At 56.1% G+C, this 18,956-nt stretch overlaps 1 protein-coding gene across 2 annotated transcripts; it reads right to left on the reverse strand.

Moving 5' to 3' along the window:
* Positions 1 to 322: 322 nt before the first annotated feature.
* On the reverse strand, positions 323 to 16,901 carry KCNN4 (potassium calcium-activated channel subfamily N member 4). Of its 2 annotated transcripts, XM_027620032.2 has the most exons (9): positions 14,045 to 16,899; positions 10,919 to 11,014; positions 9,246 to 9,673; positions 7,237 to 7,372; positions 4,984 to 5,094; positions 4,744 to 4,862; positions 4,345 to 4,414; positions 2,622 to 2,789; positions 324 to 2,201 (listed from the first exon to the last, which is right to left on the reverse strand). In XM_027620032.2, the coding sequence occupies exons 1-8, from the start codon at positions 14,201 to 14,203 to the stop codon at positions 2,625 to 2,627; spliced, it is 1,284 nt and encodes a 427-aa protein (XP_027475833.1). In that variant the 5' UTR covers positions 14,204 to 16,899; the 3' UTR covers positions 324 to 2,201; positions 2,622 to 2,624. The 2 variants fall into 2 exon arrangements, with proteins under 2 accessions (XP_027475834.1, XP_027475833.1); XM_027620033.2 differs by lacking the exon at positions 10,919 to 11,014 and having other exon boundaries at positions 323 to 2,201; positions 14,045 to 16,901.
* Positions 16,902 to 18,956: the final 2,055 nt, after the last annotated feature.

Genomic DNA, 18,956 nt, shown 5'->3' on the forward strand with positions numbered 1-18,956 from the left:
GGGTCAGATCCCAGCTCCCCCATCTCTACTGTGACTGTGGGCAGGTTTCTTAAATCTCTCTCTGCCTCAGTTACCTCGTATATAAAATAGGACCACAATACCCACTTTGCCTCCTTTTTAGAGATTTTGTGAGGTCATTCATCTATGAAGGACTTAGCATGGTGCTGGGCTCAGAAAATATTGTGATAGAGGGGCGCCTGGGTGGTTCAGTCTGTTAAGCGTCTGCCCTCGGCTCAGGCCCTGATCCCAGGGTACTGGGATCAAGCCCCCTGGTCGGGCTCCCTGCTCAGTAGGGGGCCTGCTTCTCCCTCTCCCTCTGCCACTCCCCCTGCTTGTGCTCTCTCTGTCAAATAAATAAATAAAATCTTAAAAAAAAATATTGTGATAGAGACAGATTCATGGGGCTGTGAGATCTTCAGAAAGGGCTTCCTAGAGAAGGGGACATCCAAGCTGAGGCCTGAAGGAGTGTGCCAATGGCAGTGGGGTGTGACTAGGAGGAATGAGTTTGGTAGGGGGTCTGGCAACACAGTGAGGAGGGCTTCCTGCAGGGGGAGGGTGTTGGAAATGTCATCAGACATCCCATCTAGTTCCTGTCTCCTTTACTCCCAGGTGGGCTGGTGTCCAGAGGAAGGGCAGTCTGTGGCAGTGGGTGGTACAAGCCCCAGTTTAGCTCTCAGGGCTGAAGCATGAGGCTAGCTGTGGATTTGGAGGGAAATCCAAAGATAGCTCAGCAGAAAAGGATGACTCGCAGCCCGGGCTTCCCCACAAACCAAAGGAAGCAAGGATGAATCAGCCTCTCCAAGTAAAATGAAGCTGCTGTGGGAAGTGAAACCTCGGTTGGAGGTCCAAGGCCACTCTGCCTCTGACTCATCTCAGACAGGGCAGAAGGAGGGCTTAGCCGCAGGGCGGGCAGGGTGTCAATTGGGCCTGCAGCCAGATTCCCAGCCTCTAGACCTGGCTCCTCTTGAAACCTCAGTTTCTGTATCTTTACAATGGGGTGGAGCAGGGCAGGAAGTGGTTGTGGTGATTTACAGAAAGGAGCACACAGTAGGACCTCCAGAAGTCCCAGCCCTTTCCCTTTTCTTGTCTAAGTCTTAGCAGATATTGAAATGAGTATGTGGGATGGTTTGGGGTTCTTGCTGAGTAGTCATCTAGGTTCTGGTGAGATGAGTAGCGGGGGGAAAGGGCAGCAGAAGAAAGCGCTACGCATTGTCTAAAAATCAATAGCAATAATAAAAATGATCAACTATCTCTTGTGTGTTTGGTTCTTACAAAATACCCGATCCTCTGTGCCACACTGTTTCCGTCTTCACAGCAGTTCCATGGGAACCCATCTTAGAGGTGAGGTAAAGTGTTCAGAGAGGTGAAGCCACTTGCCCAAAGTCACACAGCCAGTGGATGGCAGAGCTAGGCTTTGGACCCTGAACCAAACCCTGGATTTGAAGCCTTTGCTCTTAGCCTCAGATCTGTGGGGGTGTGGGGGCTGTTGAGGACATCTTGGCCTACAGAGCTGGGAGGGGACTTAGAGGAGGCCTCTGCTTTGTAGATTGGGAAGTGGACAGAACAAGGGCCTTCCGCTTGATGACCTGCCTGTTGGGAGTATACATATGTTTAGAAAGAAACAGCAGCTTCTTCTGGCTTTGTTGAACATTTATTACAAAGTTAAGAGCAGAGACTGGTGAGCTGTGCTCCCCCCCACCCCACCTTCTCCCCACCAGATAGTCTCTGCAGCTCTGGAAAACTGTGTCCTCTTTGCTCTCCCGCCAGGGGGCGCTCCCTCCCGCCACCTCTCAGCCTCAGGCCTGGTTCCTTTAGCTCCGCTATCCAGTGGTAACTAAGGCACCCCAGGATCCTGGACTCTGGGACCCAGGAGTGTCAGCCCCAGGCACCTCCACTTCTAACTGAAAGCTGGAGGTCATCCATAGCAGCATAGTAAGGATGTTTTGTCCAGGGTATATGGGGTAGTAGTGACCATTTTCCCATTTGGGGCAGAGGTTTGGGTGTATGTGTGTGGCCACAGCCTTTCTCCTTGAGCCAGTGTCCCCTCCAGCAGCCATCAGGGAGTGAGCCCCCCCTAAGGTGGGACCCCTTTGGTCCTTGCACTTGAGGTGCTTTATTCATAGGGCTGGGTCAGGAGTAGCAGGGACAACGTCCTCCACCCCAGTCCTGGGGAAAGTGGCTTGGTTCTTCCTCCGTGGGTCCTGGGGAGACAAGCAGAGAGATGGATAGATAGGCCAGAAACCAGAGGGAGAGTACGAGCAGGGACACTGAGGTGGAGACAGACACCAGTGGATCGAGGAGGAAGGAAGAGGATGGGTGTACCTGTCACCAAGAGACTGGGCACTTGGACAGAGACCGGGAACATGTCCGGGGACAGGCAGGCAGACCACACAAAGAAAAGGAGAGGGTATTGAGGGTCAGCAAAGGGGAGAAGGAATGTCTCCTTCCTCCCCTGCCATTCTATTCCCAAACTTAGAGTCCTTTCCTCCAGACAGGCAGAGCAGAAGAGAAAGAGGAGCATTGTCTCCAAGGCCATCCCCTCCCCCATTAGCCACATGGGGTGCTATCCACAGGCACCCTTTCTCCAGGATGTTTTTCTGCCCGAGTCCCAGCCGCCTCACCAGCTACGTGGCCTCCTGGCTTGGTTCTGGAAGCTGCCTCGACCCCAGGGCAGTGCTAAGCAGCTCAGTCAGGGTGTCCAGCTTCCCTGCCAGTGCATCCATCCGCTTCTCCAGGGCCTGATGTGAGCTGCTCAGACCCAGCTGCAAGTCACACAGGATCATGTGCATCTGGGCAGAGAGAAGGTTGGAGGTATCAGCAGGCTGAGGTAGTCTTCCTCCTTATCCCAGCTGCTTGGCTCGGTGCTTTTCACACATGGTTTAAATCCTCTTAAAAGCGTGGGGAGTGAGAATTCCATTCCCATTTTTACAACTATGGAAACGGGCCTGGAGCAGTTAAATGACATGCCCAAGGCAGCAGCTAGAGTAAAGCCTGGTACATAGAAGGTAGGTGCTCACCTAGTATTTGCGGAATTTATAAATGACTTCAAAATCCACATAGCCCTTTCGTTACCTTCTCAAACTAGGAGTCACAGCTTCATCCCTGAGGCTTTCTATGAGAATTCTTTATTTTTTTTTTACTTTATTTTATTTTTTAATATTTTATTTATTTATTTGACAGAGAGAGACACAGTGAGAGAGGGAACACAAGCAGGGGGAGTGGGAGAGGGAGAAGCAGGCTTCCTGCAGAGCAGGGAGCCCGATGCGGGGCTCGATCCCAGGACCCTGGGATCATGACCTGAGCCGAAGGCAGACGCTTAACGACTGAGCCACCCAGGCACCCCCTATGAGAATTCTTTAATTCTCAGTTTTTGGCTGGATAATCTTCAGAAATTATGACCTGCCAATTCTGGCAGATCTAGGCCACCACCTCCTCACTGAGACCTGCCATGCAGTTTAGGGGCCCACATCTGTGACTGCTTGCCATGGTATTGATGCCAAGGGCCACTGTTTTGATTTGTCTTGGGCTAATGAGAAAAAGCAAAGGCTGCTTGATAAGCAAAAGGTGCTGTGAGCCAAGAGAACGGATGTGACGTCACCATCCCCAAGCACTGGCTGTCAGGTGGTCCCAGCCAAAGAAGGGCAAGCTGAGTCTGCCTCAGCCAGGCAAGCCTGCCCAGCACAGAAGCCCCTGTGGCTCTGGGCCCCTCTTACTGACTTTTACTGAAACAACGTGCCCTGTCTCTGTCAGTGGTGTTAATTTGCGTTTCATTGGTTTTGCCATTTGTGTTTGAACTTGGCTTTTGTATATTTGCTTTGGTTTTATTGTTGTCTAAGAGTCATAGTTGGAAGGAATTTTATTTATTTTTTTAAAGATTTTATTTATTTGACACAGAGACACAGCGAGAGAGGGAACACAAGCAGGGGGAGTGGGAGAGGGAGAAGCAGGCTTTCCGCCGAGCAGGGAGCCTGATGTGGGGCTCGATCCTAGGACTCTGGGACCATGACCCGAGCCCAAGGCAGACACTTAACGACTGAGCCACCCAGGTGCCCCTAGAAGGAATTTTATATCCGTCCACATTAACTCGACAATAAAAATAATGTAAAACCAAACACCACTGGAGTTCTTTGTGCAATTTTTCTTTTTTTTTTTAAGCTTAAAAGGTATCAGTCCCTTCCATGAGTTTAAGAAACCATCACATCATTCATTCAACCACAACCCTTTGTCAAGTGCGTGTGTGCGCCAGACCCCTGCCAGTGGTCGCTATGCTGGGGCCAGATGTGCCTGCCAGCCGCCCCGACCTCCCTTTTCTTCCAGACCCCTCCTCCCACAGGGCCCCGGTACCTTGGAGATGTCCACCATGGAGTTCACTTGTTCCCGGAGCTTTCTGTGTTTCAGCCGCACCTGGCGGAACCTGTGGGAAGAAGCCGGAGATCAGAAGTGACCCCAGCCCGGGGATGGGATAAGGAGAGGAGAGACTCACATAGACGCGGTCCGGGGAGGAAGAGTTGCCAGAGCTAGAGCACCCCTGAGCCCATCTCTTAGGGTATCCTGACCCCACACAGAGTGGCACGGACCCACAGACACAGATGTGCAAGACAAGCCATCACAGAGTCACTCTGAGGTCTGGGTGGACACTGTTCGGTGAGCCCAAACACGGATGTCCTGACCTGGGCACACACTCACATTCGCTCACACACACCATGCAGAAAGGAGGAGATGTGCACAGAGAGAGGCCTTCACCTGTTGATGGCGGCCAGCAGCCTGCGCTGGTGCTTGCGGGCGGCCCCACGCTCCTTCCTGCGTGTGTGTTTGTAAAACATCCAGGCCTCTTGCAGCACTCGGGCAGCTGATTCCTTCATCTGGGGGTGGGCACAGTGTCAGTGGAGGCAGACCCCTAGGGCTCTGGGACGAGGGGAACAGCATCTGGACTCCTGGGTCTGAGGGAGGCGTGTGCTCTGGGTGCCATATGCCCATTCTCACCTCTTTGGTGTACTGGATGTCCATCATGAAGTTGTGCACGTGCTTCTCTGCCTTATTAAACTCCAGCTTCCGGGCCACCACGGCCACCAGCAGGGCTGTGCAGCAGACCCCCTGTGGGCACAGCAGACACTATGACGGGAGGGCTGGGGGGCTCCTGTGCCATCAGACTCCCTCAACCCCTCCCGACAGCCACAGAAGGCAGGCAAGACCACCCCTGGTTGACAGATAAGCAGGCCCAGAGAGGGGAACCGGGGTTCCACAGCCCCGAGGGGTAGAGCTAGGATCAGAGGTCATGTGTCTGAGTCCCACTTGTGCGTGTAGTGTTTATACCACCAGAATGCCCTCTTTCGTTAAAGGTGTGATTAGAGAAGGGGAGAAGGGCTGATTCTGGGTGAGAGGCAGAGCTCAGGTTCCTGCGGGAGCCCTTCCTCCCGGCTGCTCACACTCAGTTGGCCATCAGGTCACCAAAGGTGTCCTTCCCCTTCCTCCCACCCCCATGGCTCCTGCCCAGTTCTGGCCCTGTCCCTTCCTTCCTGGACCATCTCCAGCCTTCCCCTCTCCTGACCTGGACACTAGGGAGATCTAACAATTATGACCCTGCCCCCTTACCCTAATCTGGGCTCCCACTGCCCCAAACTTCTTACCCTCGCTTTCAGAGCCTTCAGAGCTCTAGGCCTCTCCTCCAGACAACTCAGCCTGGCCTCATTCTGCCTCACGTGCCCGAGCATCTTGGTCTGAACACTCTCCCCTTCTCCCTAGGCCTCTGATCCGTCAGCTGTTTGGTGGTACCTGCTGCTCTTCCTTGAGTTGCAGTGAATTTTCTTCTGAAGTGTTCCCCTTTCCCAAGCTGTGTCTCAGCTCATGAAAACTCTAAACAATTTACTAGTCACAAACGCTGGCTCCAGGACCGCTCGTGTTCCAAGCCCAGCTCTGAGCACGTTACTTAATCTCTCAGGGTCTCACTTTCTTCCATGTAAAATGGGCATGCCCTCACAGTAGTACTCTGTGGATTCCTTAAGCTAACACCCGGAAAGTGTTCAGAGCAGCAGCTGGTACAGAGTATGTACTCAATAAAGTTAGTTATGATGATTCCATTGTGGGGGGAACCTCCCTGCCAGGAGGTGGGCTGTGAGCTCAAGTGCAAATAGCCTGATCTCTCTTGATCTGTTTCTCTTTGTGTCAAATGAGGGGGGAGGTCCCAGGCAGCCCTGAGGGTCCCTGACCCTTTGGGAGTGTTTCCCTGGCTGAATCTCTGCCCCTTTTTCCCACTTCTGAGGGGAGGGGATCACACTTCCCCATCACCCCATGCATCACCAGTGGAAATGTAGTGTGTCCTTTCTGCGACAACATCGGGGCTGGGGGCTGGCAGCCTGAGTCCCTGAGGGTGGGAGGAGCCAGAGCTCATGCCTAGGTGAAGGCCAAGGCCTTGGGTGCTGGGGTCCTGGAAGAGGATAGGGGCTAGGTAGGGGCAACTGGATGCCTGGGTCTATGAAGGGAACGTGGTAGAAGTCTGGATTCTGGAGGAGGCCGACTCTGGGGAGCCTCTGCTTCATCCCTGACATGAGCTAGATAGAGTAGGGGCAGCTGGATGCTTGGGGCCAGTTACAAATAACAGCCTTCCCTCCCCCCACCCCCACCCCTTGACCCATTTACCGAGCATTTCCTATGTGCTGGGTGCTGCGACCCTTTACGTGGTTTAATTCATCTCAGAAACTCCATGAGGAGTACACTAGTATCAGCATCCCCATTTTATAGCTGTGGAAACTGGGAGATTATAGGCTTGATCCTAGCTGGGAAGTGGCAGATGCAGGATTTGAAGCCAGGCAGCCTGACCCCACAGGCATGCTTTTGATGAAGCCTTAATGGAGGCTGGAGACTGGGTTCCTGGGTCGTGGAGGAGCCTAGAGCTGGGGAACCAGGGGCTTGTGTCCTAGATGATTGGGAGGGCAGGGGGGTGAGGGGCAGGATGTCTGAGCCTTCATGAGGCTCAGGGCTGGATTCCTGGATTCTGGAAGGAAATGGGCGTGGGAAGTCAGGGGCCTGTGTTCCCGAGGATGGTGGGGTCTAGGGTCCTAAGTTCCAAAGAAAGCAAGGACTTAGGGGATGGATTCCTGGATTTTGAAAGGAAACCAAGACACCCAAGTTTCTTGGGGGTGGTGGCCTTGAGTGCCTTTGTTGGCTCCATGATTTCTTTGGGCCCAGGGGATAAGCAGTTGGGGGTAGGGGTAGGGTCCCTGAGGGGGCTGTACTCACCATGACTCCAGTGCAGAGACAAACAATCTTGCCCCATATGGTGCCTGGCACCACATCCCCATAGCCAATCGTCAGGAATGTGATAGGGATCAGCCACAGTGTGTCTGAAAGGTGTCCGGTGGCATTAACGGCCTGCCTGTGGGGAAGGATGGGTTCGTCCTGAAACCCCACCCCAGGGGTTCCTGTGATGTCTGATACGCTCCTTCCTGACACACCTATAGTCCCCAGAAGCACTCAGAGAAAAAGTAAGTTCTGGGCTTTGGAGGGCCTGCCTGGCTTCCTCTCAGCTGTGTGAGCTGGGCTGTGGGATTTGAACCTGGATCCAGCCAATTCCAAAGCCTGTTTGGTTTTAGCTGTATCCACCCAGAGTGAAGGGGCGACTTTTTCTCTTCGTCTTTTTTTTTTTTTTTAAGATTCTATTATTTTTTTTAAAGTAATCTCTGCACTCAACGTGGGGCTCAAACTCAGAACCCCGAGATCAAGAGTCGCACGCTCCACTGATTAGGCCAGCCAGGGGTGCTTTTTTCTAATGTCCATAAAGATGCTCTATGGCCTACAGGTGGCCCTGTCAAGACTAAAAAGGCAAGACCCTGCCCTCCCTTCCCCTCACTTCATAGAAGGGGATATTTAGTTACAGCCACGGAAGGGACTGAAAATCCTCATGTTTCTAAACTTGAGCCCGCAGACCCTTGCATCAGGGTCAGCAGGGAAAGCTTCATTCATGAGGCCCCAGACATGTCAGACCCACTCTACTAATATCTGGAGGTGGGGACTGAATTTGCACTGTTAGGCCCTGCTCCCCTCATCCAGAAGTACATTCAGGTTTGAGGAACTTCTGCCTTGGGGTTTAGAAATTTGACCCCCTGCCCACCCTCCCATTTTTCAGATGAGAAACATGGGGGGAGGAAAACAGATCCTACAAAATAAATGAGTTTAAAATCATGAGAGATAAGAATTGCTGTGGAGACTTCAAAGATGGTGAAATGTGACACCCCTTTTACAGATGAGGAAACAGAGGGTCAGAGAGGAAGGATCTAAAGCCAGTTCTTGTCATTCCCTACTTCCCCTCAAGAATCGTTTGCCAGGGGCACCTGGGTGGCTCAGTTAGTTAAGCGTCTGCCTTCGGCTCAGGTCATGATCCCAGGGTCCTGGGATCAAGCCCTGCATCGGGCTCCCTGCTCTGCAGGAAGCCTGCTTCTCCCTCTCCCACTCCCCCGCTTGTGTTCCCTCTAGCTGTGTCTCTTTGTCAAATAAATAAATAAAATCTTAAAAAAAAAAATCCTTTGCCAGACGTACCAAACCAGAGGTTTCCAAACTTGAGCCTGGGTCAGTATCCCCTGTTAAAACAGATTGCTGGGTCACCACCTGCCAGAGTGTTGGATTTGGTAGGTGTGGGTAGGACCTGAGAATTTGGATTTGCAGTAGGTTCACAGGTGATGCTGCCAGTCCTGGAACCACACTTTAAGACCCACTGGCTAAGATTACCATCACTTTATCTGTAAGAGAGAACCTGAAGCCCAGCTTCCAGTCTGTCCAGCAGGCAGCCTGGAATCCTGTATCCATTCCCTGCAGGAAGTTCCCTTCCAGAGCAGCCCCAAATCACCACTGCCCCAGGATCATGGGGAGCACCTACAGGACATCTGTGCTAATTCAGAAAAGGTGTCACCATCCTCCAAGGAGGCAGTTGCAACCTTTGGCTGAGCCCCAGTACCTGGCTTTAGAGACTGAACAGTTGCCCCGAGACCTGAGGCAGGACAGGTGTGGAGGCAGGAAAGGAAGGGCTTGCTAGGGTCTGTGTGTCTGGGGAGACTGGAGGCAGCAGGTGGAGGGTGGGCAGAGCCGGCCCGTTGGTTCCTCCCACCCTCGTGGATGAGTGAGGACAAGCAGCTTTCTCCTCTGATTTGCCCCAAAGTGGCCCAAGCTGTACCACTGCCCACGGCAGCTGTGGCTGTGAACGGCTCCTCCAGATGCTCTAGGGACCCCCCACCGCTCACCCCCAGCACCCTCACCTCTCGGCCACCGACAGCACCCAGGCGGTGGTGAGCCAGAGGCCAAGCGTGAGGCAGAGCAGCAGGCGGCCGGGGTGCGTGTTCATGTACAGCTTGGCCACGAACCAGTGGCGGAAGCGGACCTGGTTGAGGGCGCCGATGCTGCGGTAGGACGCGTTGAGCAAGACGCCGCTGCGCAGGAGGACGGCGCGGGGCACCAGGTAGAGGCGCAGCAGCATGGCCAACGACAGCAGCGCCTCGCCCTCATCCAGGAAGCCCGGCCAGGACTGCGTCGCCATGGGCCGGGACCCCAAACCCTGGGCGCACAGCGGACCACGCACCGGCGCTGGGTGCAGCCCGCACACGGCCAGCTCCAGCACGATCTGCGCCGCCTGCCGCCCAGTCAGCGCCACGCGCCAGTCCCGGAGCCCGTTGTCGGTCATGAACAACTGCGGGGAGGGGACAGACGGGGGGGGGGGGGGGGGGGGGGGGGAGGGTCACACGAAGGTCAGGTAGCCGCCCGCCTGCCAGAGCCGGGAGATAAGCGGGGGCGCGCCCATCTGGCCCCGGGGGCGGGTGGGGAAGGAGTGGGGCAGGGCCTTGAGGAGGACATCTCTCCACTTCCTTCCTCACCCCCTCCCGCTCAGTCTCAGCCCACTTCCAGAATTAACTGTGTACCCCATATTGTTCTATATATTGAAGATACAGGTGCACAGAGCAGAAAGCCCTTCCTCCCCGGAGCTTATAGTCCAGATGCACAGAGCCATCTCCTCCTGTTTCGGGGGGCAGGGGTAGTAACTAACTGAAAACCGCATATACCAATGGCAATGACAATAGCGAACATTTACAGGGCACTTTGAACGGGCCAGGCACTGCGCTATCTACTTTGCATGTTATGACTCAGCGAATGCTCAGAACACAGTGAAATTGAAAGCCTTTTTACCCCCATTTTACAGATGCAGAAACTTGAGGCCCAGGTCTCTCGGGGGTAGCAGCACAGCTGAGCTGCAGATCCAGGCCACTTAACTGTTTCAATGACTACTATCATGTACTTTTTACAGAGCAGGCACCGCAGGGGGAATTACTACACATGATGGATAAACCCCCATTTTATATACAAAGGTTTTGGGGGATGGGAAGGGGGAAGGGGTAAAAGCAACAGGATCTAGGGATGTGGGGGATGGGATGAGGGGAGAGCTCGGGTGGAGAGTTGAGTGGGTGGGACATGACATGGGACAGGGGCAATGGGTGGGAAGACCCCCCCCCCCCGGGGGTATAGGGGGTAATTGGCACAGAGGTGGGGAGCTCAGGAGTAGGGAAGGACCCTCAGGTGCATAGCCTGGATTTCGGATTGCTTGGGACTAGAATAGGTGGGGCCTCAGGGATGGAGGACAGAGGTCTGGGGGGCTGGGCCTGGAGTGAGGCTCCCTGGGGGTGGGAGCTCTCAGCATCCATGGGCATGCAAGGGGAGACAGGGCTGCAGGTGGAGCATGGGACTGGGTTGCTCCAGGAGGCTCAGCCTGTCTGTCTGTGGTTATTCTCATCTTGGTGGGTAAGGGTGTGGACAAATCTCAGGGTGGAGAAACCTCATTACTCAGACCAGGAGGAGGAGGAGGGTGGAAAGTGTGAGCTGACAGGGAGTGGTGGGGGCTGGGGGGGAGCAAGGAAGGGGCCAGGGGTGGGGCCTGCCCTACCTGGACCTCTTTGGCGTGAAATGCCACGATAAGACAAAGGAGCAAGAAGGTGGAAATGCTGATCATGCATTTAACCAGGAACAGGTAGAGCGCCCACTGTTGGGAGGGACAGAAAAAGGGGTAAGATCCTAGGTCCCCAACTGGTCAGTTCCCTCCACCTTCCTCCCATAATGCCATCCCTTCTCAATTCCCAATCTCCTGGCCTCTTCCACCCATTCCTCCCTGCCTATGCCTATTCTCTGCTCCCCCCGCCCCCCCCCCCCCCCACCAACCGCCAACCTGATTCCACCTGATGTCTCAGTTTGGGGGAACTCTCAAAACCATCATCTGGTCCCCAGGGAGAGTGCCCTCTTCCTCCCCAGACTGACAGCCCTGGCTCAGACGCCAGTATATACCCTTTTCAGCCATTCTCCTAGGATCCACACCTGAGGGAAGACCTTGCAACTTACAGCCCTTTTTTAATTCCCCCATCCCCTTCCCCACCAAAAATGTTCCTCAGTTAGGGGGTGGGGGAGTGGGGAGGTCTAGAGACAGACATCTGGCCTCTAGAAAGCTCCCCTTCCCTTCCCTGACCACACAGCTGGTCCAGCCTGAGAAAGCAACCTGCCCTAGAAGGTCCTACCACCTTCCCAATTCCCCAAGGAGCCTAGAAATGATCACCCAATACCCAGGGAGTGAATGACAGCCTCCCACTCCCCACCCCATCCAGGGCACTTGGTCCCTCAGGGGCCCTGGCCCCTGCATCTCCTTCCCCCTGCCCTCTCTCCTGGCTCTAAGCCCAGGGCAGATCTGGCCGGAAGCATGTGGCCTCCAAAAACCACGGAGAGATTTTTTTTCCCTCTCTTTGTGTGGCAATACCTTGGAGAGATCTAGAATTTTGGAAGGAGAGGTTTAGGGGGGATTGGGACTCATGGATTCCCCAGGAGGAGTGGGGTGGGGTCCCTGTGTGAGGAGTGTTGTCAGGGAAAAGGATCCACCTGGGCTGCCATGCTGAGCTTAGCACCTGTTTCTCCACAGATGTCTGCCAGCTCCCCACTGCAGGGCCAGGGCCCCACCTCCGTGCAGGGGAAGAGGGCCAGTTTCCTGCCCCAGGGGGCCTGCCCCCCCAGCCCTCCCCGAACAATGGTGCTGTTGTTCTTAGCCCTCCCCTACCCCTTCATCCTTCTAAGGCTCCCTAGTTCCCTGTCTCTTTCTTTAGTTTGTCCCAAACTCCACTCCACCAGACATACCCCCTGCCCATGCTGCACCCCACTTCTCTCTACTTGGCTGGTTCCTCTTCCCCCAAATCCCTGACTCAGTCTGAAATTTCCCTGTCTCTGGGGTTGCTTCAGTTTCGATCTCTATTTATGTCTAAGGGTCTCTGTTTCTGTCAGACTTTCCATCTCTCTGTGTGTATCTGAACTTGGGGAGCTCTTTCTCTGTGGCTGTACTTCTGTCTCTTCCTGCATCGTCTCTGTCTCACATCGCCTTTGTCTCTCAGTGTCTCTGTCTCTCAGTCGCAGTCTCTCTCTCCGCCCCTCCCCCTGCTGATATCTCCATCTTCTTCCCCTGCACTCCCCGCAGTTGGGCACCTTCCTCCCCTCCAGCCCCTCCCCGCTGGGGAGCAGGTGTCTGGGTCCCTGCAAAATGAGCTCCTAAGACTGAGATGGAGGTGGGGAGGAGGCATGGATGTTGTCGAGGCACAAGTAGAAAGGGGGCTGAGGAGGGCCCCTAGGGCCACGTATCTCACCCCTCACCCCCAGTTTACAGATGGGGAAACTGAGGCTCAGAAAGCTGCAGCAGCTTCCCCAGAGTCCAGCTGCTGGAGGCAGCAGCCTGGCAGATGGCAGAGGGAAGGAAGAAATGAGAGGTGAGAAGGGGGAGAGAGGGAGTGGGGTTGGAAAGACCCCCTGTCCCTTCCCATCTGCCAGGAGCTCAGGTCCCCACCTCCGCTGCTGGGCGGGGTGCTGAAGCGTGGGAGCGGCGGGTAGGCCCTGGCCATGCTTCCTGTTGGCATGGGCTTCAGCGGCCCCACCCCCTCTGTGCCTGCTGCCCCGGCCTCGGCTGCCCGGCCAGAGGAAGCCGGCCTGCCCTGACCCTCCATGTGGCCCCTGGTCACTTCGGAACTGCCCTCCTCCTCCACAGTCCCCGAATCCAAGCCTGAGCTTCCCTCCTCCAGGAATGCCCCCCAACTCAATCCTCACGTCAGCGCCCCCCAGCCAGCCCGATTCCACATTCCTTACCCTAGACAGTTCTCCAACCCCTCCTTTCCGGTTAAGCAATTCTGTTCTGTCCTTAATCCACCGATTCTGACCCCTGTCCTCCATCTGCCCCATTGCTGCCCAGACCGAGGCTGGAATGTGCCGAGAGCCTGCTCAGACCTGTCCTGGCCCCACCTGTCACTTTCCTCCCCACTCACACTATCCTCAGTCAGGCCCCCCCTTCCCCCCAAAGACACTCTAAGCCTCCTTCAGACCTAGGAGCCTGGGCTCCCAGCCCCCCTCCCCTGGGACCTAGGAGTTGAAGCCACTGTACACCTACTTCTCCACTATGCCCCAGACTAAATAGCTTGCAGACCCTGGGGAGGCTGGGAATGATGGACATAGGAGGGGCAGGGGGTTGTTTTCCATTTCCCACCCCCACCCCAGCCAGTTTTTTTGGTCTCTGCCCTTCGCTGCTAAGGCACTGGGTAAACCCGAGTTTAGATAAGGACCAAGGAGCTGCCGCCCACTTGGAAGAAGTTAATCTTTCTCCCCACCCTCCCTTCACTGAACCCAAGGCTACCTCTCCCCTGATCTGTTCTTGGGAGACTAGAGGATCTGATCAGCCACAGGGGGTCCCAGACCTCCAGCTGTCCCATTGCAAACCTTCAAAGACTGAGGCACTGTGACCTCTGTTCCTTTCCTTTTGCAGAGAGAGCCCTGAGCATTTACCTCCCTTGGGTCCCAGGAATCCAGAACCTCAGCCCTCTCCTCCTTCAGACCCAGGAGTCTAGACCCCTAGCTCCTCCTCCCTCAGATTTAGGGGTTCAGGCCCCCAGGTCCTCCCCCCTCAGACTTAGGACTCCAGACCTCCAGCCCCTGCTCCCTCAGACCCAGGAGTCTCAGCCCCCAGCCTCCCATGGCCCAGGATAAGAGCTCCACTCACCGGGCACCCTCCGAACCAGAGCATCTCCGCATGTAGTACCATGAGTCCGATGCCAATTCCCGCCAGCGCTAGGGCCCAGCCAGCCAGCCACTTCTCCTGCTCCAGCAGCCGCTTGCGCCTCTGTAGGGCCCCCAGGCCTGGCACCAGCTCCCCGCCCATGGCCCCTGCGGTCTTGGGGCTCAGCCAGCTTCCTGCCCAGGGTCCCCCACCTCGCAGCACACAAAGGGCAGCCACTGTGGCTTGCAGGTCCTAGGCCTGCTCTGCTCCTCGCTCTGGGGCTCTTGCTTTGAGGCACAGAGGAGTCTGTGCCCTCTGGGGGTGGTGACAGCTGGGCAGGGCAGGGAGGAGCTGGCGTGGCCCTTGGGCAGAGGGGAGGCTCCCCAACCTCCCTTCTCAGCCTAAGGAGGGACTGGGGTGTGTCTTGGGGCAGAGCAAGGAAGAGGCGTGCATCCACGTGGATAAAGACACATACTGGCTCACAATAGATTGCGTCACACACAACGGTCTGAGCTTTGTAACACACACCTAAACTCAGCCACACCCAGACACCACAAGACACCGGGGGGGTTAAACCCTCACACACAGCACGGCCGGAGACGGAACCGAACACACATGGGGCACACAACACAACCTACAGTGAGTGACTCACAACTCCCGATGAGCTCTGCAACCCACAGCCACACCCAGACACCACACAGACAATGTGACACACGCCGGCACTCAGCAGGGCAGGCAGTGCCCCGTGGCGCCCATGACCACCCAAACTGTCCACACACAGGTGCAAAAACTGCAATTGTAACTGGTACAACGTCCTCTTGCACAAACAGCCACCCCCAGACTCTATTGCTACGTTAGCACAACACATCCCAATGGTTCCGCGGACACACAACATTCTACTTAGTGACGTCCACATGCCACACTCAACATACCTGTGTGGACCAGGCGCTAACAGCGTCCCAAACGTGATACACCCGTGGAATGGTAGCCGACATGTGCAGACACACAACGTTTGGGGACATACCATGGCAGCCCTCAAACACCCAGCACATAGAGAAATGCACGCGGAGACACATTGTGGCACATGGCAAGTCAAGTATATATGCTCGGAGAACGATTCGCAGCACATATAGACTCACCATGACATACAACACGCCCCAGCACCCAGAGCCATTCAAACATATGGTCGGAACAGTGTGAACGGACACGTGTAGAGACCCACAATGCACAGCGACACATACAGAAACCCAAACAGCACAAAGTAAGACATTCTGATATATTTTGGTGCATCCCAGGGACACGACCCAGAATGGTACCCCAGGGGTTGAGGAGGGGCTCAAGCTACGTGGACCCTGATGCCCAAATATAACATCTCTGACTGACAAATCACATCCGAACCACACCCACCCACGGCCCGGCACACCATCTACTCCAACACACAAACACAACATATGCAGAGTAATGCACAAACACAGAATGACAGAAAACACACTGCCACAGTTTTTCCCAACACAACCTTTTCTGAACACCACGGATTACATAAAACATCAGGTGTGACCCACTGACACAGCCAACACCTAGGCCTGCAACAACACCACACACAACCCCAGGGGACACCCTCCAGTGCGGTGTAATACACAGCCACACAAACACAGCATGCTCTTGACTGTGGGCACCCAGGCTGTGTTCTCGGCAGGGAAAGGAGAGCCCCCCCTCAAGTGGACACACCCCTGGGTGTCACACACAGACAGGGTCACATCTCTGAATGACAGCTCGCCTTTGCACGCACAATGCACATACAGAGACACGACGCAGTAACATACAGAACAGCAAATGCAATGCAGGGTGATGCACCGCGACTCCCAGAGTGACATGCAACGTGGAATGTCACTGCATGCAGCAGCACATACAGTGTCCCGTACGTCGGGAAACAGATCCAAACCCTGGGGAGACACCGGCCTGGTAACACAAAACACCTCGCACACATTGACCTCCGAGACACAGCCGGTGGCCCCGTGGGTCCCACTCTAGAGGGAACTCACAGACACAACCCTTCTCCCTTGCGTGTCATCCGTCATGCAGGAACATGGACCCGCCAGCCACAGGGAAACGAGACACTCACGCACAGACATGACTGTCAGCGCACCAACACAACCCACGCAGACACACCTGGAGACACCAAACTGCACACACAGACACGCCCAGTGACAAAAACACCACTTGTGCTGATGCTCCCCCTGCTCCATGGCACATGTGTGATTCCCACTCTGGGTAAGACGTGGCGGGAGAGTGGGGAGAGTGATGGAGACACACCCGCGCACACCCAGACACCATGCACGTGCCCGTGGGGAGCAAATGCTGCCGCCGGGCACTCTTGAAGCTGCAGCCGGGGGACCCCCCCCTGCTACCTGCCACCCCTGTGGCCAGGCATGGGTCTCTCTGCACCTCTCCTCCTCCCTCGGGTTCTCGGGCCTTACCTCGGGCTCCTCCCTCAGTCTCTCCTGCTCTGGAAGGCTCTGTTTCTGCCTTTCCCTGTCTCTCCTGTCCTCTCCCCTGTTTCTTGACCTCTGTCTCTTCCAGGTCTGTCTCTCAGTATCTCAGACTCTCTCCATCCATGTGTCTGTTGCCATTTCTCTCTCTCTGGTTCTGTGTCTCTCAGCCTCTTTGTGTCTCTGTGCCTCTCTTAGCATCTCTGTCTCTGTCTCCATCTTTGTGTCCCCCTGTTTCTCTATTTCATGCTTTCTCCCTGTCACCATCCCTCTGTCTCCATCTCTGTGTCTCTGCCTGTGACTCAGTTTCTCTGTCTCCCTGTCTCCCTGCCTCCGGACCTCCCTTTGGGCCTCTCTCTGTCTCTCTGTCTCTGGTTCTGCCTCTCTCTCTGGACCTCTCCATGCTTGTCTCTGCCTCAGTTCCTCTCTTCCATCCACCAGCGCAGCTGGGGGCAGCCTTGCCCTTTCGGGTTCCACCAGCCCCACTCAGGGGCAAGAGGCCAGAGACACAGGCTGCGGCTGCCCGAGTCAGAGGCCTCGGAACGGAGACCTCCAGCCCCAGCCCCTGCGCTGCCGATTCTCAGTGCGGGGCCTAGTGCAAAATGATGGGGGGGGGGAGCAATCAGAGAGACCCCCAGGGGTCCAGCCAGGCGGGGAGAGAGACGGAGAGGGGGAGAGAATTTGAAAAAAATCAAAGAGGTGGAGAGAGGAGACATGGAGGTGAAGGGAAAGCAGCCGCCCGGATCAGGACAGGGAAGTTAGAGCAGACAGAAATTTCGTCTCCAAAGAGACCACAACTAAGAGAGAAAAACTGAGCGAAGGCGGCCATGGGAGAGGAACAGGGTGGGCAGCAATGGGGTCACAGTGGGAAAGGCACTTGCCTCCGAACGGAAGTTCTGGGATGTGGGGGTCAGTCGGTAGGACACACAGCTCCAGAGCCAGCTCCCTCCAGCCCAGGGAGGGGCTGAGCCAGGGGGTGGGGGTGACTCAGGGCCCCAGAGCTTCCTGTGACTCAGCCCTCGGTCCCAACCCTGAAGGGGGGAGTGGAGAGGGAGAGGGGTCTCTGTAAAAGAGAGGGAGGAGGAACACCAGAGGACCTCTCTGCCTAGGTTGCCCCCCTCGGAGGAGGGGGGTGGGCTGCTGCATGGGACTTTGAGGGGAGGAGGGACTGGGGTGTGGACTCCTGGGTCTGAGGGAGGAGGGGCTGGGGGTCCTGACTCCTGAGTCTGAGGGAGGAGGGAATTAGGGGCAGGACTCCTGAGTCTGAGGGAGGAGGGGCTGGGGGCCTGGACCCCTGGGTCTGAAGGAGGAGAGGCTGGGGGCCTGGGCTCCTGGGTCTGAGGGAGGAGGGGCTGGGGGCCTGGACTCTGGGGTCTGAGGGAGGAGGGGCTGGGGGTCCTGACTCCTGGGTCTGAGGGAGGAGGGGCCGGGGGCCTGGACTCCGGGGTCTGAGGGAGGAGGGACTGGGGGTCCTGACTCCTGGGTCTGAGGGAGGAGGGGCCGGGGGCCTGGACTCCGGGGTCTGAGGGAGGAGGGACTGGGGGTCCTGACTCCTGGGTCTGAGGGAGGAGGGGCCGGGGGCCTGGACTCCTGGGTCTGAGGGAGGAGGGGCTGGGGGTCCTGACTCCTGGGTCTGAGGGAGGAGGGGCTGGGGGCCTGGGCTCCTGGGTCTGAGGGAGGAGGGGGTTGAGGCCTAGACTCCTGGGTCTGAGGGAGGAGGGGGTTGAGGCCTAGACTCCTGGGTCTGAGGGAGGAAGGGTTATGGGACTGGACTCTGGGTCTGAGGGAGGAGGGGGTATGGGGCTGGGCTCTTGGGGCTGGGGGTGTGAGGGAGGAAGGGGCTGGATCGCACACTCCTGGTCCAGGAAGGCTAGCAGAACTGATTCCAAAGTCCCTGGGACTTTTCCTTGGCCTTGTCCCAGCTGCCCCACCTTCATCCCATCCCCATCTCCGGGCCTGGAAAGGACCCAGGTGCCTTGGGGCCCAGCCAGAAGGGGCTAAGGACAAAGGGTTGTTTAACTGGGCAGGGTAGTGGAGGGGCGTGAGGAGGGTGTCTCAGGCGGAAAGGTCACTCGTCGCCCCGGGGCTTGTGCAGGGAAAGGCGGGGCTGAGCCAGGAGGAAGACATCCTTCATGTAAGTCAGAGGCTTGTGGAGGCAAATCCACCACGGCTGGTCTTTTTGACTTAGGCATTTGGAGGCTTCAGGGCATGGGATACTTCCACCTAATGGTGGCTTTGGGAACTGCAGGCACCTGCTCGTCCAGGCTAGTTTCCTGTCAGCATACATTGAGCACCTACTGAGTGCCACGTCCTGCTCTAAGTGTTGAGGGTGTAGTAAAAACAAAACAGACAAAATCCCTGCTCTCATGGAGATTCCAAGCTAAAGGAAGTTTTGTGGTTCCGTCAACCTCTCTTCACGCTGAGTC

Source organism: Zalophus californianus, chromosome 17 (assembly GCF_009762305.2).
Source record: "Zalophus californianus isolate mZalCal1 chromosome 17, mZalCal1.pri.v2, whole genome shotgun sequence".
Lineage (NCBI taxonomy): Eukaryota > Metazoa > Chordata > Mammalia > Carnivora > Otariidae > Zalophus > Zalophus californianus.